At 41.1% G+C, this 23519-nt stretch overlaps 1 protein-coding gene across 1 annotated transcript in view; it reads left to right on the top strand.

Moving 5' to 3' along the window:
- Window positions 1–23519, top strand: part of drosha (drosha ribonuclease III) — a 176415-nt gene that overhangs the window by 14966 nt on the left and 137930 nt on the right. Inside the window, exons 10-15 of the mRNA XM_074693775.1 lie at window positions 2895–2966; window positions 3287–3368; window positions 5254–5328; window positions 6626–6795; window positions 11000–11124; window positions 20409–20508. Coding sequence (XP_074549876.1) covers window positions 2895–2966; window positions 3287–3368; window positions 5254–5328; window positions 6626–6795; window positions 11000–11124; window positions 20409–20508 — 624 coding nt within the window. The remainder of the gene's footprint in view (window positions 1–2894; window positions 2967–3286; window positions 3369–5253; window positions 5329–6625; window positions 6796–10999; window positions 11125–20408; window positions 20509–23519) is intronic.

Here is a 23519-nt window from a genome sequence, read left to right as displayed (position 1 = left end):
AACACGTGTGTCATCAGTGTCTCCTTTCCCTTCTATGTTTGAATAATAAACTACTCAGTCAATATCCGCCGAGCTCGAAGAGAAGAGCCGCGAGGATTAGGAATGATTCGAACTGGATAATTTAAGCAGCCCTTGTTAAAAGCTGGGGTAAACGCTTCGTGGCAGCGCGGGGGATTAGGAGCCTCAGAGCGTGGTGATATTAGCCCCCCTGCTAGTTACCGGCTAGGATGGGCGAGAATAAATGTGTCTCCCAGCGCTCACACAACAAAGAGCGTGTAACAGGGGAGATTAAACACAGAGGAGCGGGCTTATCTATTTAGTGAGATTTGACTTACTTAATTTCCAAGTGTGTGTGTGTGTGTGAAGCTGTGGAGGTTTGATTTGTGAGAGTGTTTGCACTCGTCTGCCTAAAGGTTGTGAATGTTTAGATACTAAACGCGGCGAGTACACACATCTATACGTGAGTTGAATTTTAAACAGTAGTCAGAAAATGTCCTTTGGAGGTAGAAGCTCTGGTCCAGGTCGGTCGCTGGAGTAAAAGTGTGAAAGTTGACGGAGCACAGAGTCTGTGCTAAGATGATGGCACCAAAGCTAGGTGAGTGTAATTAAAACTCGATGCTAATTTCAAATAAAAAACATAAAAAAAAATACAGAAAACTTTGCTTTAATGAAGAAATCAATCAGATATGGAGCGATTGTTCCTCTAAATGATGTATCCTGTCTGTGAGTTGCAAAAAAATTCAGGAAGTGAACTATAAGCCCTGTGAGCAGTGGTTCATAAACTGGTCTGTGTAACTGCATTTGGGGGTTGTGGGCTGTACAGCGACCTCCCTCCTGTGAGAATACTCAAAATGTCTGATCCAGAAACAGACAAAATAAACAAAAACAGGCCCGAGGCTAAATGTAGCTGATCAGAAGAATACTGGTCCACCTGTTTGTTTATACTGCTGCATTTTCCTACGTCATTCAACATTAATTAATTGGTTTGGTCACCTCAGGGGTCTTCAACAAAGAAATGTGGTAAACATATCAAACATTTTCAGTTTTCATTATCAAATTAGGCACTTTTATAGGTACCAACCAAATTTCAACTGTAGTACCAAGCATTGTTTCATGTAAAATCAAACAGTACCATGTTTGGGTACCTAAACTAGGGAAGCATCGATCCAATCCTGGTATCAGGTTTCGGCGCCAATCCAACCCCTCAAAGCTGGATCAGGTATTGGTGGGAAAAGATCGGTCTAAACTTGACACTAGGGCCAAACTATGATTTAGTCTACAAGGTATAAAATATAATCAAATCGTCATTTCTGTAAATTCTGAAGTAATTTTTTAACCAAACTGCAAACATGTGTAGTTTAAATAGATATTAACTTCAGTAATCCTGTACTCATTTTTTTCTTTTACTGAAAACATTACCAGTCTTATCCCGCAGTGGAGCATGCAGGTTATTATTTAACACTGGTATCAGATCAGGATCGGTATCAGTCGGTACCCAAAGCCCAGGTATTGGTATCAGTATCAGTATCAGTATCAGAAAAGCTGGATTGGTGCATCCCTAACCTAAACACATCTTTGTGACTGTGAGGTAGAGGAAGAGTAGATATGTTGAATTGAAAAACTTTGAGATTTTATTACTAAATTATTTTTTTTTGATACATAAAAGGACCGAAAATTGGTACAGTTGGGTACTGATACCAATTGCCGGGTACTGAGCATCAGTACCGTACCGTTTCAAATTTGGAAAGGTACAGTCGCTAGTTTTCATGCTTTTATATAAAATTGAGCTCCTATTTTTGTTTATATTTTTGCAATAATGGATGAAATATTGATGAAATGTTAGTTTTTAACTTTAAAGGCATATTGCAACACTTGTATCAGTGGGCTACTGCTCTCGTGTTACTTTTATCAATATTAATTGAAGAATTCAACACTTTTCAAACTGCACAAAAGATCAGTTTGAAATATGACTAAATCAAGAAACACAGACAATTAACAATACAAGGCAACAGTTTGCGAAACTAAAAATGCTTAGTCATACTGCTAGCTACTAGCTAACAACTCAGCTAGCAAGCTTTACTGATTTAAATGTTGCAATCAAGACGTGTTAAATCTATATAAATGGTGTTTGTGACATCACCCATTTGATTCTGATGATGAGTTTAGGGGCCCATTGACGATGGCAGCCATATTTTTAACACAGAACCCGACCTAGTCCCATTCGAGTCTGTTTGTAGTGAAGAGTCAGGGCAACTTATGACTTTTATAACTTTGTAAATAACAAGTTCTTGAGCCATAATCAACCTGACAGAATTAAAAAGTATCTTTCTGTCAGGACAACTCTTGTCCCAGAGATTCAGTTATTTGCATCCAGTGTGTGACATTTGGGGGGATGGTTGTGTTCTGGGAGCTTCCTGCCCTTCCATGTGCCTATGTAGAATGCCAATATTAGAAAAACATTGAATATATTATTTTTTAGCTTTGTGTGCTTAAATGTGTTCATGCTGCCAGCCTCTAGTAGACACTGAAGGAACTACAGTCTTAGCACTTCCATATTTTTTAACCAGTGTTTTCCTCTTGGTTTCCACAGTTTTATATAATTTGATTTGTCTTGAAAGTCAAACCCAAATTCTTTTGAACTCTCCTGTAAGTACAGAAACCTGGAGACTTTGTATCCAGATCCTAATTACTTGTTCTCTTGTGCACCTTGCTAAGTGATATCTCGGGTACCTGTCTTTACATCCCCATGCCTGTGTCCACTCTAGTGGAGCTTCACATAAGTAGATGAGTTTTTAATGAGTTTCCTTGAAAAGCTGTAACCTCTGCCTAACGCTGTGGTAATGAGTCGGCCTGTCCTTTCTTCTTCTCGTCCTCTGTCCCTTTCATCATCACAGATCCCATTGTGCCGTGTGATCCGCTTCAACATAGATTACACCATCCACTTCATAGAGGAGATGACACCGGAGGTCGGTAAAACCCCGCTTTATCTCCCGGCTCTTTCTCACCCCTTTTTGTTTTTATCTCAAACGGCTGAGCCTGAGCGCAGCTGAGCCACGTGTAACCCTCACACCTCGGTGCCTGGGTGAGCCAAGGTGCTAATCCTCGTGGAAGAGGGAGAAGAGATTCTGATTACATCTCTAAGTTGGCTTATGTGATAAAGTTAGAGAACCGGATTTACTTATCAGTCATATCTACGTTGTGGTACTCTTCGTGGCAGTATCACAGCTTTTTGAGCCTCCTCTCGTACTGTACTCTCACTTTACACCGTTTCTCTCCCTGTGGACAGAACTACTGCGTCAGAGGCCTCGAGCTGTTCGCTGCGTATTTGTTCCAGGACATTCTGGAGCTGTACGACTGGAACCTGACAGGTACGAGTCAAACACTTTACATTTCACAAGATCCTTTATTGGGTCACATTCAACATTCAGTAAATTATTGAACAAATGTGAAGAAAATTCAGCAAAAAAAACCTCCACCCTTTTTTTTTAAATTAAGACAAACAACATTGAGGGAATATATCTACTTCTGGAGGCTCATTCTTAATACGGTTCAGGAGCTCCAAATACTAAAATAACTATTCTCTTTTGGCTTGAAGCTATAGAAATATCATTCAGCTGTCTTTGGATTTTTATCCCAATCTTTTTGTCTTGTAAAAATCTTTAGTAATACCATCCTTGCCTAACTGACACTGATTTGGAGGGAATGTTAAACCTCATAGTCATATTTTTTGGCTCTTGGGTTTTTGGTGTGGATAAAATAAACTTTTTGAGTTTCAGTGTGATATATTTTTTTCTTTTTTTCTCTCAGTTTTTTTTTTTTGATTATGGAAAAATAAAATGCTTATAGTTAAAACGTGAGGTTTCTTCTCAGTGTAGGTTTCAATAGAGTTAGAAAATTATTTCTTATATTTTCATTCAGTTTTGTGAGATTAGTTCAAATAATTGTGAATAAAGATACAGAAGAATATTTTAATTTCTATCCAGAAACAGGCATTTAAAAAGTTATTTTACTTCTTTTAAATTATATTTTTACTTATATTTAAAAGAGACATTGTTAAGGAGGAAAAAAATGTATTTTCATTATCTTGACCTCTTAAGACCTTTTTGTCTGGCGTGCACTTTTGAATTCATCTTGCTATTAGGGATAAGTACGACCTAATAAGTAAAATAACTTAACTTGGGCATTGTACGGTAGGGATGGGTACCGAATTGGGTACTTTTATAGGTATCGACCAAATTCTGTCAAAAGTACCAGGTACCGATTCATGTAAACCCAAAAAGTACCATGTTTAGGTACCTAAATACATCTTTGTGACTGTGAGGGAGTGGAAGAGTTGGTGATTTTCCATGCTGAACATGAACACAGCATTGCAAGATTAAATTGATTTTTTTTATGTTATTGTCAAACAAATTGATATTTTTTACCACATATACACAAAAAAGTACCAAACATTGGTGCTGTATCGTTTCAAATGTGAAAGGTACCCATCCATATTGTACAGGAAGTTTAATTATTTGTGTTATGACTCCTTCATTAGTTGCTTGTTATCAGTGTTATTGTACTATGATATGTTGTTTCATTCACTAAAATGGGTGTAATGTTGTGATTTCACCAAAAGATGATTAAACGTGGCTATTCTGTTAAAGTTTTTAAAAATAAAGTATAATGGGCCTAAAAGGCAGAAATGTAATGTCCACGAATGTGGACTTTTATAATTTATATCTCTTTTTACACCAAAAAAATGTACCTTGTGAAAAGTTAAATGAGCTGTCACAGTGGGTAGAAGTACTTCAGGGCTTTCTTGTACCAAATGCCTTGCAGTAACACAGCATACAGCTAATATAACACTTTACGTACAACTTTTCTCTTTTAGGGTTGCAGAGGAATCAAACTATACTTTAACAGTTTTATAACAAGTCTAACATTGAGGATTTAGGTTGGAATAAAAAAAAGAAGTCTGGAAATTTGGGTCTTAAATGGTTTAAAAATGTGGTTTCCCATTTGGTGTTGAGATTAAATTGAACACTCAATGCTCAGAGCTACAGTCCACTAGGCAGAGGTCGCTAGTTTGACTCTTAGAAATAACTTTTTGCTCCCCACATATCCTGTCTCCCCCTTTAAAGAAAACACTCGAACACAAACTCGAACATATAAAGAAAATAAATGAAATCCTGTTGATAAATTTGTTTTGTGTTTAAAGTGATGTAGTAAGCTCGAGCTGTAAAAATAAACATCTTTGTTTCTTTCTTTTAGGTCCTGAATGGGACCCTGAGGCCTCTGGATGCCAGCGTTTCCACTTCATGCCCCGTTTCGTCAGATTCTTACCAGGTGAGATCCAAAAACTGTACGCAGAATAATGCTTTAATCTGTCTCCCCCTGCTGGCCAGCTTTGGCACAAGCATCAAGCGTAAAAGTGTTTGAAAACAGAAGAAGCAGCGTGTCGTTACATGTCTGCGTCCAGCTGTCCTTCGTTTTCTGTCATTTTCTCTTCAAACTGAGAAGCAGAGTCTCATCTGCTGCGTCTCAGCTGCTGCGTCTCTGCGTGGCGTTCATCTTCTCCACACATGATGGTGCTGCTGCTCCATCGTCCCTCTGCAGTGTTTTTGTTATGACAGCCGTGCCTCCTACCTTCTTTCCATCAAAAAACAATTTCTCTCCCAGCTCTCCCAATTTAGTCGGCTACAAACACTTATCTGCTGTTTTTTTTTTCTTTACAAAAGCATGAAAAAAAAAGGTCCAATGTGATGTTTTGTGATGTTTTGTGATGTGATCCACGCTGAGGCTGAGAGTGAGAGGAGACAGGGAGGTACAGTGAGAGCATGATAATGTTTGGAAAGTTACTGTGGGAGTGCGGTGTGGGTTTGATATAGTTTTTAATGCATTTCTAGGACGGAGAGGGGGAGGAGGTATTTGTGTGTCTGTCCATTTGAATGCTGCTAAATGGAGGTCAATCAATTTTGCATGAGTGTCTATTAAACGGGCTCTATCTGACCTGCTGGATTGCGTGCGTGTCTACTGTTTCTGTTTGGTATGACATCAGTGTTGTACCAGATGAAAAAGGGACATTTCCAAAGTATTTAAGCATCAGAAACACACATTTTAAGGAGACTATACAGACGAAGCAGGGCTGTAACTGCAGGTAGAAGGAAAGGAAATTTATAGTCTTAAATAATGAATGTCCTGTTTGTATCATTTTTCAAGCAGAAATGTCAAACATTTCCTGGTTCAAGCTTCTTAAACACAAGGATTTCCTGTTCCTCCCTGTTGTATTTCAGTTTAGTGATGCGATTTTTTGACATTTCGCAGACTTCAACATTTATCGATGGATATAATAAGCAGATCAATCCGGATGAAGATGGCAGAAGCTACCTCAAAACAAAATTTGCCCCTACATTAATCCTTATTTTGAGTTGAGGATGTTTAACATTGTGCAGACGCTCTGAGCATCATTTTCCCATCCAGAAAATATCACCGCTCGTTTAAATCCATAAACTGCAGCTTCAGAAGAAAAACCAACTCATTCTGCAAATCCCTGATGAGCTGCAGCTCGTGGTTGTGTTTTTAAGCCCCTGTGTGCACATGCATTCATTTAGCGTGTTTTTTTTCTGTCTGTTAATTATCTCAGATGGAGGTAAGGAGGTGCTGTCCATGCATCAGGTGCTGCTGTACCTCCTGCGCAGCAGCAAGCCGCTGGTCCCCGAGGAGGAGATTGCAGACATGCTGCAGTGGGAGGAGCTGGAGTGGCAGAAATACGCGGAGGAGTGCAAGGGCATGATCGTCACCAACCCGGGCATGGTGAGGCCTCAGCATCTCTGTCAGGACAGGACAGGAAGTGGCCTTGTCTTGTTTTTTCCAAGGGCAGCCCACCCCCCACCCCCACCCCCGACGCTGCAGGAATAAGACTGCTCCTGTTAGCCCGTGACATTAGCCACCTCACCTATTATCCCCAAGGGCGTTTGCTGTCATCAAAACCACTCGGGCCGTAGCTTTTATGTCACGATCAAGTTGGTTAACCTTCCTGTCTGGCCCGTATTTTAAAGGATGTACAGTAATTGTGTCTGGCTAAAGGTGAAGATGTCATTGCTAGCTAAAAGGTTGCATATGAACGGTGAATATGATTGTGTAACCTTTGGCCTGGGTGAGTTATTGAGTCAACCGCTCCTCCTGGCAGGGCTGAATTGTTGCTGTCAGGGTTTCCACAGAGGTGGGTGTATAATAGTCCTACATCCTTAGACCAAGTTCAAGATTGGTCTGCCAGTCAAAATAAGTCTGTTAAAAAGGCTGTTTGGAGAGATTTAGTGTGTGAGGTGAAAAAGAAGAGCATCGGGGAGAAGTGGTCAGCAGTGGTCAACTTAGACGTCACTCTCTGGGTTTCATAACTCAACTTTTTACTTGAGAAACAAGACAGGCTGTGTTCAGATGTGAAGCAACTCCACTTTGAGTCTGGAGATGGAGGATTCCCTTGATTCCCACCTTAATGCTGATCCTCTCCTCGTTCATGTTGGGCTGTAAAACCTCAAACATGTTGACTCCTGGCCTGGCTTCACTCCTTATGTCAGTTTGTTGTTGTAGTCAAGCTAAATACGATCTGATTTTGACACAGTTTGTTTTGTTTTGAAAGTCACTGGGCGTTTGTATGTGGTTTCTGTGCACGCATTCCTGTCCTGCTTGATCTGCTTTATGCAAATTGACGTCACTGCTCCGGCATCCATGAAGTATAGAAGGATGTGACTAGTCCAAGTTGCCAGAACTCAATGATATGGAGACTGACAGCAACACATCTAGTGTATTTTGGCCTTAACTGGGCTGTAACTGACAATTAGAGCCCTGCAAGAATGCCACTTTTCCATTTATCTATTTTTCTATTTAACCAGGTTGGTCCCATTAAGATTTAAAAACCTCCTTTTCCTTTTCATGCCAGACCTGGCTGAGACAGGCAGCAGCAAAAACACAGATTCACAGACAGGAAGCACAAAAAGAGACAAAGCACAGCCAACAAAACACAAGATTATGGATTAAAATCATGTTCTAGGAATCAATTGTTCAGACAAACCAAGCTAAAACACCGACATCTTAAATAACCAGCCTCCATATCTTTCATTTTAGATTCAAAAACAGTTAAAGACACTAGCTCCTTGAGCTTTATGTTGTTCTGCAACTGGTTCAGAGCTGAGGGTGCAGAGTACCCAAAGGTCCTTTTCCCAATTTCAGTCTGAGTGTTTGGGACCGAGTTAAAAATTGACACAAATGTGTGAAGATTCAAATCTGCTGAGATAAAAATCTAAACAGCAGAGGGCTGTTTTCCTTAAAAAAACATGTAAATCCCAAACTAGTAACACATGCAAACCAGAGACCGTTAATTTGACAGTGATTTTGTTTATTTGTATTATTTATTTAGTTATCTTAATGTAAGATTTGTTTAAAAATATGTTTTTAATTTGATTTATGTTATTCAAGATAAAATATAATTTCACTGGATTTTTTTTTACCTCAGAGAATTAAAAAAGGAGTTCTCTTTAATTTGTTAAAAATATGAAAAAATAATTTTTATTCATTTAAAAATATGTGTGTGTGTGTGTGTGTGTGTGTGTGTGTGTGTGTGTGTGTGTGTGTTATAAATTATGCATTCACTGCGTGGTTTGTGTTTTGCAGTTGCAAAAATTATTGAAAGAATCTTTCTCAGTCATACTTTGTCTTCGAGCTCATTTTGCTAAAAATAATCGTGAGAAAATTGCATCATTAACCCATGATCGGAAATTGTGAGTTGAGTGTATCGTTACATCCCTACTGAGAGCACTTACTGTGGACTCTGAGTTCTGTGCTGCTGCTCTCCCAGCCAGGGGCGTCATTATGGGTGGGCCCAAAGGTTCCAGGCCCACCCTGAATGTTTTTTCAAAATACTTTTTATATTTCTGAATCAGTTTAGAAAGAGCATGATAAAATTTTGTCGCTTCGTGTTTGTTTTGTTAACGCTAGATGCTCTGTCTTTGTAAAAACAGCCATGTTTTTTAGCCTGCTGGTAAAAAAAAAAAAAAAAAAAAAAAAAGTTATGAAACATTCACTTTCATGTGGGCGGGACCAGAGCGTTATTTCGAGAAAGATTTAAGATTTTTATCTATTTTATTTAACCAACCTTATTGCCCTTGCTCTCACAGCTTATATAGCAAAAATGCAAATTTAAAGGTGAAAAAAGCAACCAAATCTGCTTTAAAACCACACATTGTAACATTGGTATTTTGTCAGTCATTTTTATCAATTAAATTAATGATCTACAAACTTTTGTAACTTTAGCTGCGTTTCCACCAAGCAGTCCGGGTCAGTTAAGTACGGTTTGGGACAGTTAAGTCTGAAGTTTGCGTTTCCACAGTAAACTGTGCCCTGTCGTGGTGGGCGGCGTGTAAGCCGGATGCCGGAAGCTGCAGCTGGTAAACAATAGTGCAACGCCGTAGCAGCTTACCCCGCTATTAAGTCCAACAAAGAAGAAAATGCGACACAGTAAACAAAGAGCACGGATGGAAGACATGCAGCATTTCGTCCACTCTGTGATTTTCATGTAACTCTCTGTTACAAAGAACAATCAAGCTTCGTTTCAGAGAAGTCTGTGTGCCGCCAGGAGAAATGCAGCTGCTGTCGGGGTAAGTGACGATTCTTTTGACCAATCAACAGTCTGCAGTGTGTTGCTCCACCTCCCGAGAGCGGATCTGTTCAGTCTGGCACCCATACGAAAGGGTCCCAAAAAAGTGGGACGGCTCGTCTCGGTTTTTAGGGATCTGTCCCGGGTTGAGTCAGTGGAAACGCCGCTAAAAGCGCACCGTACCGAGACGAACCAACCCGGACTGCTTGGTGGAAACGCGGCTTTTAGGCCCAGCCAGAACTGAAATCCTGGCTCCACCCCTTCTCCCCACCTGTGCTTGTTATGCGTGAATTTGAAAGAGGAAAGAGGTGTGCTCTCCCAACCTTAGGTTTGGCTTCCACATGGGCACATGGAAGAGCACAGGGCTCTGAAAACAGAGTCATACCACCAAATAAAATCTACATTTTTGTTTTAGCACTCAGTTATTTTCCTGACTGACACATTAGCAACAGAGAAATGTCAGGAAACAGAAAGTGATAACAAAATCTGACACTGATGAATCTATTAGAGGGGTCTAGTTTTACTTCTTCGTAGATATGGAGTTAGACGATGTCCAATCCTTGGCTCTAAAATGATCTTTCAGAGCTTGTTGGCTGCCTCACTCCTTGCCCGCTCTCACTTTGCAGAAGTTGTACCGCCTGTGTTATGTCAAGGTCACTTATACATGCTGGAGTAAATAATGGGGTTCTGATGCCAATCAAACACGCCATGCTCCAGTGATTATTTCACACAGTGGCATGTTCGACAAATAAGGGCACAAATGTCATCAGGCTTCAAACAGCTCTGATGCAGTAAAGTGGAGGTATAGGAGCAGTGTATGCTAAATGGCCCTGTGTATATAGAAATTAGCATTTAAGATGTATTTGCGTCAGGGTTGTAAACAGGGCAATCATCAAGGCCTCCATCAAACCAATCAAACCTGATTATGTCGCTTTAAATGCGAAATCAAACTTGGCTGGTGACCCCTCGCCCTCGAATCAAAGTTTGTATGCAGCCTGTGACATGACAGCGAGCTGCGGCTAATGTCAAGGTGAGCCCGAGCCTCGAGCCATCTGCCGCGCAGCTCATCACGCCTTATGCTACAGCTCCTTCCTTTGATCTCGCAAAACGCCTGACAGGCTAACCGTGGTTTGGGAGTCAGCCGAGGACATGTTGCTTGTCAATCTTTGTCTTGATAAGGGCGTCAAGTTAGCTCGCCAACTCTGACAACGCTTTATCCTTAGACGCCCGCTGCTCACCCAATCCCTACGGTAGCCCTGTGGTATGGATTATTTATTTCACGCATTGACAGGAAGTGATTCAACGACAGCTGCCATGTGGAGATAGAAATGGGATTTTTTATTCGTGTGTTGACCTTTTTTCCAGAAACCCAGCTCTGTGCGTATCGACCAGCTGGACAGAGAGCAGTTCAACCCAGACGTCATCACCTTCCCCATCATCGTTCATTTTGGGATCAGGCCCGCTCAGCTCAGCTACGCCGGAGACCCACAGTAAGATCACACGCATGCACAAAGAAAAAGGAAACTTAATAACATCCTAAAAACACAGTTTCAACCCTCAGAAATGACAAAAACATCATTAACACACAACAGCAAATCATCAGACAACCTTACAGGAAGTTGCCACATTTTTTGGCGCCATGCTTCATCCTGCAGCTCCCATACAGCCACGCCACAGCCGACTCTTCTCATTCACGGGTTGGCAAACGCTGACACTTTGTCACAACTGCTTGGTGTCTGATCCAGACACAGAAGTTGCCCTTTAGCGTCTGTTGCAGACAGACACAGATAGGTGACAGACAGCAATGTCACCTGAGTGCTACCTTTTCTTTGCTTCCTGGCTTGCAGACGGTTTGCCAGGGGCTCCGCAGCACTCTCCGATGACCCATGCCAAAAATGTCCCAAAAACAGCAAAATACCAAATAAATGAACAGAAACAAAAAGAGATCAGGTTCTTTCTAGAAAAAGACATGGCTTTAAACTTGTTTTTATAAATCAGAAATAATTCAAAGTAATTTTTTTTCTAGTTCAGTTCAGCCTATTTTGGGTGTTTGTACATTTTTACGTTTTTTCTGCACAAGAAAGTAAACAAGAAAAACAGCTTTTTGCATGTGCTTTGGAATACAAAAAAGATACAAGGTTTTACTTTTATAATGTTTTGACAGATACAATTTAATAGGATGTGGCACAATATGATACCACATAACAAAACTATATGAAATGCTGCAGTTTGATAAGATATATTGTAATTATGGAATAGATACAGCATGACAAGGTACTAATTTTACGATATGATACAACATAATAAAGAAATTTAATGAAATAAAATACAGTTTGATTCAATATATGAAACACTGACAGAATATGATACAGTATAGTACAGTAAAGTAGTACAGGATATGGTGTGATACTGTATGTAACAGTGCAGCAAGACATGATGTGATACAATATAGTACAATGTGGTACGAAATGAAATGGTAGGATTCAATCTGGTACGGCACATTATGATATGATGCAATAAGATGTGACACAATACCCTTAAGTATGGTACTGCAAAGTACTGTAAGGAACTGTCAAGTACGGTACCACTTGGTATAATATGATACAATAAGATGCAGTACGGTACATTATGGTACAAAAGCTGCAATATGATACTTTTTGGTATGGTACGGTGTAGAGCTTAACAGTTTGTAACAGCCCAAATATACATTGTGGTGCAGTACGGTACAATAAAGTACGAGACAATTTGGGATTAAAATGAATGATACAGTACGATACAATACAATACAATACAATATGGTTTGGAAAGATGCAATTCAATATGGTACAGTATGATATGGCATGACTTGGTATGGTGTAATATGGTGTAATATGGTGAGAAATGAAACGGTGCATTACAATACTATGTGGTACAATATACATCATGATACCATAGGATACAATATGGTATGAAATGAAATGATACAGTACGATAAGATATGAATAATTTTGTGAGATTCTGTATGGTACACAATGGTACAATACAATGCGGTGGATTTGGTACGGTACAATATGTGATAGAGTGCCTGACACCTGAATTTCCCCTTAATGGATTAATACATTCTATTCTATTCTATTCTATTCTATTCTATTCTATTCTATTCTAATCTATTCTATTCTATCTACAAAAGATACAATACCATAAGGTACGGTACAACATTGTAGGGCACGGTACGGTACAATATAATATGATACAGTAAAATACAATACGGTACAAATAGATACACTGTGATATGGTTTGGTACAAAACTGTCTGTTATGGTACAAAATTAAATGGAACAGTACGATAGGAGGTACGTATTGAACCGATCTGTTATGTCAAGGTACGGTACAATATAATGTGATATGGTTGGATAGGATACAGCAAAATACTATATGGTGCTACACAATTCTGTAAGGTATGACGCATTTTGATATTGTGGCTTGTGATACAGGAAAAGATACAATTTGATAAGCATAATACGATACGATTCAATACTAATTGATAGATTATGATGTGATACTACTCAATGAATTCATTCTGCCCTCAGTGACCTTTGTCTTGCGCCCCACATGGCGATGTACCAAATACTGATAAAAACACATGAATAACATAAGTCTGCTTACCCACATTCTAACATGTTATAAATCAGAGCACCGTGAAGCTTTTGCTCACCCCATCATTCAATCTTCAGAGGTGTTTGCTTTATTTAGTATCTACATTTCCCAAGTATGAAATTCTATTACCCTGTTAACCCTAAACACAAATATCAGCCACCCATGTGAGTACAAACGCAGCCCATCACCCGCTGTGTTTAGTCTCCCTCCTTCCCTAAATCCTCATTCACTGGCGCTCTCCCAGGACTCTGTGACGGCAGAGTCTCTCATGTCACACGTCAAGGAGGATGAGAACGGCATATGTCAGAGAGGAGGGGAGATATGAAAATACAGGGAAAAGAAGGATGAGAAAACGAGTGGCGTGACATTTTCACATGCGTCGTCACGGGTCCCAGGTTTCCGCTGGGTGCCTCCGCCGTGGGAGCTGCTGCGGTTTATGTCTCGTGAATAGTAATGCCACACACACGCACGCAGACACACAGGCAGAGACGCCACAGGGCTGCAGCGGGGAATACAGTACTGTGCTGCTGCATAATTAACAGAAGCAGTGTATTAGATCATCTGAGCGGCGGTCTCTGAGGTGTTCGGGGAGATGTGACAACACCACACCGAGCGCCAATCAAAAAGTCACTACACAACTTGTGTTCTAATTTTAAACCTGTGGATTTCTTTTCTAACTCAAATATCCGGTCTGACTCACAACACTCAGGAGAGAAATGTGGTTGATGAAGATGCAAAACAAGAGGAGGATCATTAGGAAATTCATTTAGGCAGAACTAGCTTGATACTCCCCTCTTCTAATGTCCTCTTTCCCCCGCTGCTACATTTTAGCCGCCTGTCCACCGAGTTCTTTCATCCCTGAGCACCCTGCTGCCATGTCAAACTTCTCAAAGCGACAGACAACGACAAATTTATGGATGGTCTGGGACATCATTAGGCAATGCAGAAACGAGTAGTAAGAGACCAGCGGAAAAGGATTTCCTACCACTGCTAATGATGCGTGTAGCGAGGGCAGGAGTCGGTGTTGATTGCGGCGGCGGCAATGCCACAGAGAGGGAGCCTCGGACACAGCAGCGGCATACATTAACTCGGGAGACTGAAGAAGCTGTGTTGTCTTCTCCCCCTCACGCCGCCCTGCATGACGAGTTTGTGTTCAGGGCCGCTCCTCGAGCTTGTTTCAGCTCCATCAGGACCGCTGAGGTGGGAATGATGGCGTGTCAGAGGTCAGGGAATGTAAAGAAAAGAGAGCAGGATGGAACAGGACAGGGAGAGGCGGCGAAGGAGGGAGGAAGCATGAGGGCGACATGATGGAGGAGAGGAGAGCTTATGATTGGCACATAGGAAGGAAAGCAGAAGAAGGGAGAGAAGTATCATTTTTTCAGGGTTGTTTTTAAACATCTAACTTGGATCCAATTTAATCCAAAGAATTCAGAGCGAGATATTTATCATGAGACTGAATTTGAGCCCATAATTTACACCATGAAGTAGTCTCACCGTCTAAGGGATGGACTTCAAAAGCTGCCGTCCTCTTCAGGTTTTTCTTTCTTTACATACTTGACAAGAGCAAAAAGCCACTATTTACCTCCTTTTCAAGAGCAAAGTGTCTTTAGCATGATTGGCTGTCTCTCATGTGTGAAAAAAACATTTTCCAATGGACACATCTGAAGTGTTTGCGTTGAATGTGGGCAGAGCCAGGAGTCATTCGTCATGAACTACATACTGTCACACATCCCGTGTGAGACCCGTATGTGTGAAGAGGGGTTAATGTAAAGGCTTCATGAGCACGAAGAGAAAATACAGGCAAGGAAATGAAATCTATGCTTGTAATATGCAAGAAAATCCTTCTTCCTGTCATTTCTTATCTTCAAAGCGAGGAGGATGAGTGATACGTTGTCATTTTAACCGTCTGACATTACAGGAAAATCTATACAAGAATAAAGAAAAGGAACTAGAAACAGCTGCGACTCGACTCTTTAGAAAGCAACCGGACTCCCCTGAGAGAGTCAGTGAATTGGCCTCCCAGACCTCTGCAGTTTCCCATCAGCTGCCATCCCCAAATGACTGATATGCCTGTACTGGATCCAAGTGAAAACGCCAAATCACACAAGAATACAGCGTTTATATCTATTGCAACAACAAAAGGTTGGCAGCTCGCATGTAGTGTGGAGTGAAACGACTGTTTTTGTCAATAGTTTCTGTTTAAAAACAGTGATTCAACAACTGTTCCTGGTATCATTTCCCTTCTAAATGATGAGTTACAACAAAGAGATTTTTCTGTTTTGTTGGCCGGCAGTTAAAATTAAATTAGAACAGTTTAAGTGGACAGATTTGGAGTCCATTCTCTGCTTTTTTTAAAAAAAAATATTGAATATCTGCTGATGATGAATCCCAGTCCTGTAGAGAACAATGCTGCCTGTTGACTTTTTAAATGTTGGTGAAGTGAACATAACTTTACTGCCACTGTAGGTCATATTCTCACGTGGCTGTTTGTTTTCTACAGGCTGAGATTTGTGTAACTAGTGACTGAGGGATGTGCATTGAAAGATTTTATTGAAACTATGCCTTTATCGATTCCGCTTATTGACCAGATTCTTTATCGAGTCCCTTTCCAATTTTTCCCGTGAGTTTTCTGTGTACAAAAAGTAGCCTAACAAGTTTTCTGTGTCAACAACATTTGATTGAGTTTATAAGTGAATAAATATGAAAGTGGTCACTGGATCTGGATATTTCAGTAGGTAGATATACAGAAATGAGTAAAAATTGCACGTCATGTGACGTTGATGTACTGTTTGTAAAATGTTATTGGCTCAAGGAGGCCATCTAGTGTTTTGAAGTGGTTATAGCATTATTTTAAGTTGTTTGGAACCTCGTCTTAGTTATGAAAACACGAGTCGGTACATAACTTTTCTGTCATTTGCCTTTTAGTATTTTGACATTTGGAGTTCTCAGTATTTTAAGAGGACTAACTGATATGTTTCTGTTATGAAAGTTGAAATTCTATTCTTAAGCCATAGATGCACCAATGTATGCTAACCGCCAGCATATCAATGCAATTTCCCATATACGTTAGCATCAAGCTAGTGCTAATTTGTTTATAGCATTTTGGGGAAATAAGGAGATTTATACCATGTTGAATTTATTGAATATGACTCTGGATTGAGAGGGTGATGTACGTTTCTTTGTAAGTTCAGTAAAACTTCAAGCTGAAAATACTCAAACAGAGTTTTCTTGGGAAAAGTTAGCTAACTGCTAAGCTAATATATCTGTGGCAGACTAGTCGACGTAAGGTCCGGCAGCTCCGGTATAGTGTAAAGAATTGGTAAGGGAATCGTTCAGCATAAAGACGAATGATAAAGATGGATTGAACATTTCTTATTGATTCTCAACAGAGGCTGATTTTTGATTCCCATCCATGCGTTTTATGCCTTTTTGTTCTTGTACAAGTTAGGACAGTAGAGAGAGCAGGAAACAGGCCACAGACTGGATTTGAACCCACCCAGCCACCCAACCACTCAAGGGCAAACCTGATAGGGCGTGACCTAAACAGCTTGTCCATCTTCGCCCCTTAAATCTTTTTAAAAGAAGCTTGAAGATGTTTGAGAATGATGCATCAGGTTGCTATGTAAAGACTGGTCTGGCTCCGCTTATTATGCCCGTTTGTTGTCGTAGTCAAGCTAAATACAAACTGATTTTGACACAGCACATTTTATTTCGAAAGTCACTGGATGTTTCAAGGTAGTTTCCGGTCGCGACTTCCTGTCCTGCTCAATCTTCCCTACGCTGAATGTATGGGTCACACCTCTGTCAAAAATATGATGGCTGCGAATTACCTACCACATGAAGGACCAGCCACCAGGGGTAGGACAAAAAATCAAAAATCAATATATCAGGTTGTTTTTTTTTGTTTGGCATTATCAAAATTAGGATTCTTTATCAAATTCAAATTCATCATTTCAGTCTTTGTTTATAAACTGGATTAGAAAAAAAGTTACCACTTTTCTCCAGCAGAGGGCGAAATGTTTCTCTCTGACTCATGTGACGGGTGTTTTATGGAAAAATATGGCTCCTGATATAATCTGTAGACATTATCATTTTACTTTTTCACATGGTCTGGTGTTTAAGACGCACAATGAAAATCGACCTGGCACCCCAAAAATCGTAATAGAGTTAAAGCGTGAGACTAGCTATGCAGACGGACTGCAACACAACGGATCCAGTGTAAGTTGACGGATTGAGTTGAATGGAAACCTATCTGATCCGTCAGTGGAGACGGACTGCAGATAGATCTGGTGTATTTCAGCCGTAAGATGCTGTAGAATGACATCAAAAGCAACTGGTTGCATGTAACTTTAAACATTAAAATGTTCATGTGTTAACAGGACCGATCAGACACAGGGTTAGATTGATCAGAGATTGGCCAAATCATCGATTGAGGATGACAACCTTGTGGGTTTTAAAATCTTGGGTGGTCAGAAGTGTTGTTAATATCCAGGCTCTTGTGGTTGAGCAGTGAGAGAACAGCTCCTCACAACCATCTGTCATGAAGCCACAAATATAATTAAAGCTGCAAGCAGCGTTAGACGGGTCCTCGGGGCTCATGCCGGTTTTGCCCTACTATCATGGTATTGGCCCCACTGTGTCCAACAGAATAAGACGAACATTTTGGTGGTGGTTTCATCTCTCTAGGACATTCCTAGCCCCAGTTAGGGCTATTTTGCTGTGCATAGGTGGAAGTGAGCCTAATGGCTCTGAGAGAATATTATGGGATGTCAGGGAGTCAGTTGATACCATAGCAACGTATCGTTGATACCATAGGACGTAAAGAAATCCTCACCGAGTCCACAATTTTACCCCAATCTGTGTCAAAAATATCATATTTGATAGTAGAGCTTGTGAGGAATCCATTTTTGGCATTTTTAAAGCTGAACGAGTTATACTTTTTTCTCTAGAAGCCCTAATGTGTCACAACACCGATGGAAGAGTGCTAGAAATGGATTTTGTATTTTAGAGAAATGGCCGAACTACTTGCCCTGTGGGCCACAATGTTGGCTTAATCTGTGTAAAAATATCATATGGTTGTAGACAATTTTGTCAGGAATCCAACCATGTAATTTTTAAAGCTCTATGACTTTTAGTTTTTTGTCTAGAGGCCCAAATGCGGCACTAGTAGAATGAGTGTTTTGACCTGAAATCTTTTCTCCTCATCTGCTAACATGGAGAAATCCTAAATCGGCCAAAAGCGGTCGGCGGCTTTGAGGGCTCGCCATTCGAAAACCGGGCCCGAAACAACAACTTCCTTCACAACTTTTGTAGAGCAGGGTCTAATCTGTCATGTGATGGTATTTTCAAGCATGTACCATTTTTGGTTTCAGCGGGTTTAGTTTTTGCAGAAAGGGAAAAAATGCAGAAAACTCTTATTTTGAAAGGCAAAATAGCCGGCTTCCTGTTGGAGATAGGTCCAGGGTAGCAGCGTATGATTTTTGTGTCTCATTGAGCTGAAAATTTTGGTGTTGGTTTCATCTCTCTACGACATTCCTAGTGGCGGCTAGGGCCGTTTTTGTGTGTTTTTGTGTATTTTTTTTTTAGGTTTTTTGGTTCTCTAGAGAGTATTATGGGATGTCAGGGGTCATGTTTGGTATTTTCTCGAATTTTTTGGCGATCCTGATGTGCGTGCCGATTTTGGTGAGTTTTCGAGCATGTTTAGGGGGTCAAATTAGCGTTCATTGACGGTGTGGAATAATAAGAAAAAAAAAGAAACGGACGAAATACAATAGTGCCCTCGGCCTTCGGCCGAGGGCACCTTCTAGCCTTGCTAGAAGGTGCCCTGGCTCAGGCCGAGGACCCTAATAAATGTAATTCAACAACAAAATTAATCACCAGCAGTAATATTTCTTTTTAAATCTAATATTTCCTCCCCGTCGCTCCTCACCCACCATAAACCAACATGTAGTGATTCTGTCCCTAATGGTGCTGTCATGTTTGAACAGGGCCATTACAGAGCGTTTAAGTAACAGATAACTGTGTTTGAAAGCAATTACCTCAGCAGATAGATGAAGCCGGCTGTGCTACAGATAGCATGTATGAACAGAGGAGGAAGGAAGAGGCAGCATATGCTAATGAAAGCAAGCGCAGGGAGTGGCGAGGGCCTCGGCAGCGCTACCCTGAGAGCACACAGCGGATCTGTGGAAAGGTCATTGGAGCGGATTGGGGACGAGGGGGCCTCCCAGGCTGGATCCACTCTCTCTGTCTGCCTGTACGGCTCTGTCTTTCCTCCTCCCGTCCGCTCGGGCAGCTTCAGTGCGGAGGTGGTGGTGAGCTGATAATCGAGGCGGTAAAGCCGTCTCATTCCCTCGTCTCAGTCTCTAATGAAGTCCCCACTATTAAAGCTCTATAATTCTCCTCTTCCACAGTACACCCCACCTCCTCCTCCTCCTCCTCCTCTTTCTGTATGCCTCTCTGCTCTCCTCTCCGTCAATGCACCATCCTATCCCGTCGAAAAAACCCCACCAACCTCACCCCTCCGTCCCACCAATCATAATTGAATAACTCTGAGTAAATGAGGAGAAAGTCTCCTGAATGGGAGCAGAACGGTCACACTCGGCCCTCAGTGCATCAATCAGGAGGTCTGATTGAAAAGAGAGCGAAGGAGAGGAGAGGAGAGGAGGAGGGGGGGGAGAAAGGGGAGGTGGTTAGTATGGCGGCTACATGTCACCTTGCCGATAACTCCCCAAGTCTTTTCACATGCAAATGAGCGCAAAGACAACGGAGGTTTTATGGAAAATGAGAAGGAGGAGGTTGTGAGATAGCGGCGGGGTCATGTGTCAGAGCTGCTCCGTGTTTCATGACGAACAGCTTCTTTACTGGAACAGAAAATAAGGTGAGAATGTCAGGCAGAGTGCATGTGGTCGGCTGAAAACACAAAGAATCTCCTGCGTATGCCGCCCTCACCCACACATACACACACAGACGCAGCTAATGCAATAAAAGCCGCAGGCAGCTGTTAAATTATGTTTAATATCAGGCAGGCTGAAGATGAAATATTGATGCTGTGTAGCCCAGCAGGAGAGCCAGGGAAGGAGGGGGGGTTAAGATGGACGTCTGTCAGCCAGCTCCTGACCTCCTTATTTCACCATCCGCAGGTACCAGAAGCTGTGGAAGAGCTACGTCAAACTACGCCACCTGCTGGCCAACAGTCCCAAGGTCAAGCAGATTGACAAGCAGAAGCTGACGCAGAGAGAGGTGAGCTGGTGGAAAACAAACACACTCTGATGCATTGTTGTCATCTCTCAACAAAGCCAGGTGGCCTGTATTTATAATGTGGATCCACTGCCTTGTGCTTTCAATTTAAATATTTCTGAGGCTCATTTTGTGCCCATATAAAAGGTTGCACCCAGCACTTCCACACTCTTCAGAAAGAAGAGATAAACAGACAATAATTTCCAAAACAAAACTATTACCTTCACTATAATTCCTGCTGCGCACCGTGATTCAAACCCTGCTTATCTGGCTCTCACTTGCCTGCAAGTAACAAGGATGCTGTTTCACTTAACAAAAGGGAGACAGCCAATATTTACAAAGGCAACATTATCTATTCTTTGGTTTTGTTGATATTTGAAAGAAAACACAGCCTCACTTTCACGCCTTTAATGATTTGCCACAACAGAGGAATAATTCAGTGCTGCAGTTTGGAGCTCCACGCTGAAACTATTCATGAACATGTTGGCTCCATGTAAAGAAAACTATTTAAGGCTGGAAATTGTGTTTTTAAGTAAGGTAACTGGTGTTATTTAAAAAGAAGAAGTCTGAGTTGTTTAATTTTGGGCCTCTAACACATTTTCAAGTCTTTATTGGTGCTAAGCTGTTATGCTGATGTGGTTATGAACTGAAAAACAGGGCCTAATGTATAATACACAGGAATAGTAATGAGCCTGCATCTTTACCTTAGGAACAATCAGACTCTTCTCCATTCACCTTTTACCTTTTCCTCTTAACATTCTTTTTTTTATTCTATTATATTATACTCCATTCTATCTATTTCCTGTCCTCCAATCCCTTTGCTTTAGGTTCTTTTATAACCTTTTCATACATTCAGTTCCCATCTTTGCCTTTTCCTCTGTTTCTTTTCATTTCATTCCCCTCAAAGCTTTCTCTTGTTTCCTTTCCTTTCCTTTCCTTTCCTTTCCTTTCCTTTCCTTTCCTTTCCTTTCCTTTCCTTTCCTTTCCTTTCCTTTTGTCTTTCTTTCCCTGTCTTTGGTTATTTTGCTGTGGTGTCTTTCCTTTCCTTTCCCTTCCCTTCCTTCCCTTCCTTCCTTTCCTTCCTTTCCTTTGTTGGCTTTCCCTCTGTTCAATTCTTTTTTTATTCCTTTTCCCTTTTTCCTTTCCTTTCCTTTCCTTTCCTTTGTTGGCTTCCCCTCTGTTCATTTCCTTTTTGTTTCCTTTTCCATTTTTTCCTTTCTTTGCCCTTCCCTCCATGTGTTTCCTTTCCCTTCCTTCCTTTCCTTTCCGTTGTTGCCTTTCTCTACTTTCAGTTCCACCCTTTTCTTTGCCTTTATTTCCCTGCGCTCTGTCTATTTCCTTTCCTTTTCCATTTATTTTATTTCTTTCATTCCTTTTCTTTTCCTTTCCTTTCCTTTCCTTTCCTTTTTATGTTTCCTTTTTTCTTTTGTTCCCTGTCTTTGGTTCTTTTCGAGTGGTGTCTTTCCTTTCCCTTCGTCTCCTTTTTCTTCATTCCTTTCCTTCCTTTCCTTGGTTGGCTTTCCCTCTGTTAATTTCTTTTTTGTTTCCTTTTCCCTTTTTCCTTTCCTTTCCTTTCCTTTCCTTTCCTTTCCTTCCCTTCCTTTTCTTTTCCCCCTGTCCATTTCATTTCCTCTTTTCCCTTTTTCCCTTTTTTCCTTTTCTTTTTCTCTATAGTTCATTTATTTTCTTTTTTTATTATTTAGCACTTTATCTTGTCTTTTCACTTGAACATTCTTTTGTTTTACTTTACTGTTAATGAGAAGCCTGACTGTTACATTGCCCAGCTGGTAATTTGGTCTGTCACAGACATTTGTAGGTTTTTTGTGGAGTTAGCAAAAATGGCTTAACCCAACGTTAACCCTCATGATAGAGGTTGGTGGATAAAAGGTCAGTAGATGACTTGTATAAAGCAGTTTTAGACTTTCTCAAATTATTTTTGTTGACTAAAATACACAACTTAAAACTAAACTAAACTTAAAAAAAAAAAAAAAAAAAAAAACAATAAGGAGAGCTGCTTTTGGACGACTTTACAGAGTTCTTCATGCTGACACATAGCACAGTCTGCATAGAACAGATAAACTTTGAGTTAAAGTCTCACCCGATCTGTTTTTTTTTCTATTGCCCTGAAAAAGTCCCAATCTGATGGTCTCTACTTAGCACTGCCTGATTTAGATGAATTTACAGCTCAGAATAAAACGACTCTAACAGTCCCTCTGAGTTAAACGTGAAGGTCAAAGAGCCGCTGGGGACGCAGCCTGCCGAAGATTTGGGTTGGGTGAAGTAATGACCGTGTAACCACGGGGAATCAAAGGGTACAGGTGCCGCGTGTGGCCTCAAGTAGCTTTATCCCTCCATATATCTCTGCTGCTGGGACTGCTGTGAAGTTTACTACGGTGGAAACAGCTTTTAAACTCTCTCTGGCCTTGAGTGTGCTACAGATCCTCTTCCTTTGGCGCGTTTGATACACTCTGAACCAATAATGAGCAAGAACTCAGAGCTCAATTAGCTTGTTTCCCAGGTAGCCCGGTGAAACTCTCCCGCTAACAGGCCCTGACAATCCCACTGTCAACCTGCACCGGAGCAATTAGTGAACCCAAACACATGCACACTCTCTCAGAGAGTCCATCAGGACCCACCACGAGCATTAGCCGTGTCAGAGTCTCTTCACTGCAGTGGCAGCGTGGCATCGCTACTCATTTAATGCCCGAGGGAACACACTCCAGCTTCCTGGGTAAATGGTCTTTCAGTGGAAGAGTAAGCGCGCGCAGCTCTGATAGGCATCTTCCACCATTAAGAATCACCCTGTCAGAGGTGTTTACAGCGTTACTGCGCTTCTCTGACTGCCTCTTTAGTTACCTCTGAGCTCAATTTGGAGTCTGCGATAGTTCCACGGAGACCAGAGGTGTCGGCCTTGGCTGGAAGCTGCCTTCACACCGGGGCGTTTGATTCTGCACCCGTTTCCAGATCTCATAAATGGAGGCTCCTTTGTGTGTGTGTGTGTGTGTGTGTGTGTG

Source organism: Halichoeres trimaculatus, unplaced genomic scaffold (assembly GCF_033239565.1).
Source record: "Halichoeres trimaculatus isolate MK-OKI-2021-1 unplaced genomic scaffold, fHalTri1.1 fHalTri1_scaffold_18, whole genome shotgun sequence".
Classification (NCBI taxonomy): domain Eukaryota; kingdom Metazoa; phylum Chordata; class Actinopteri; order Labriformes; family Labridae; genus Halichoeres; species Halichoeres trimaculatus.
This window is presented reverse-complemented; position numbering and strand designations above follow the sequence as displayed.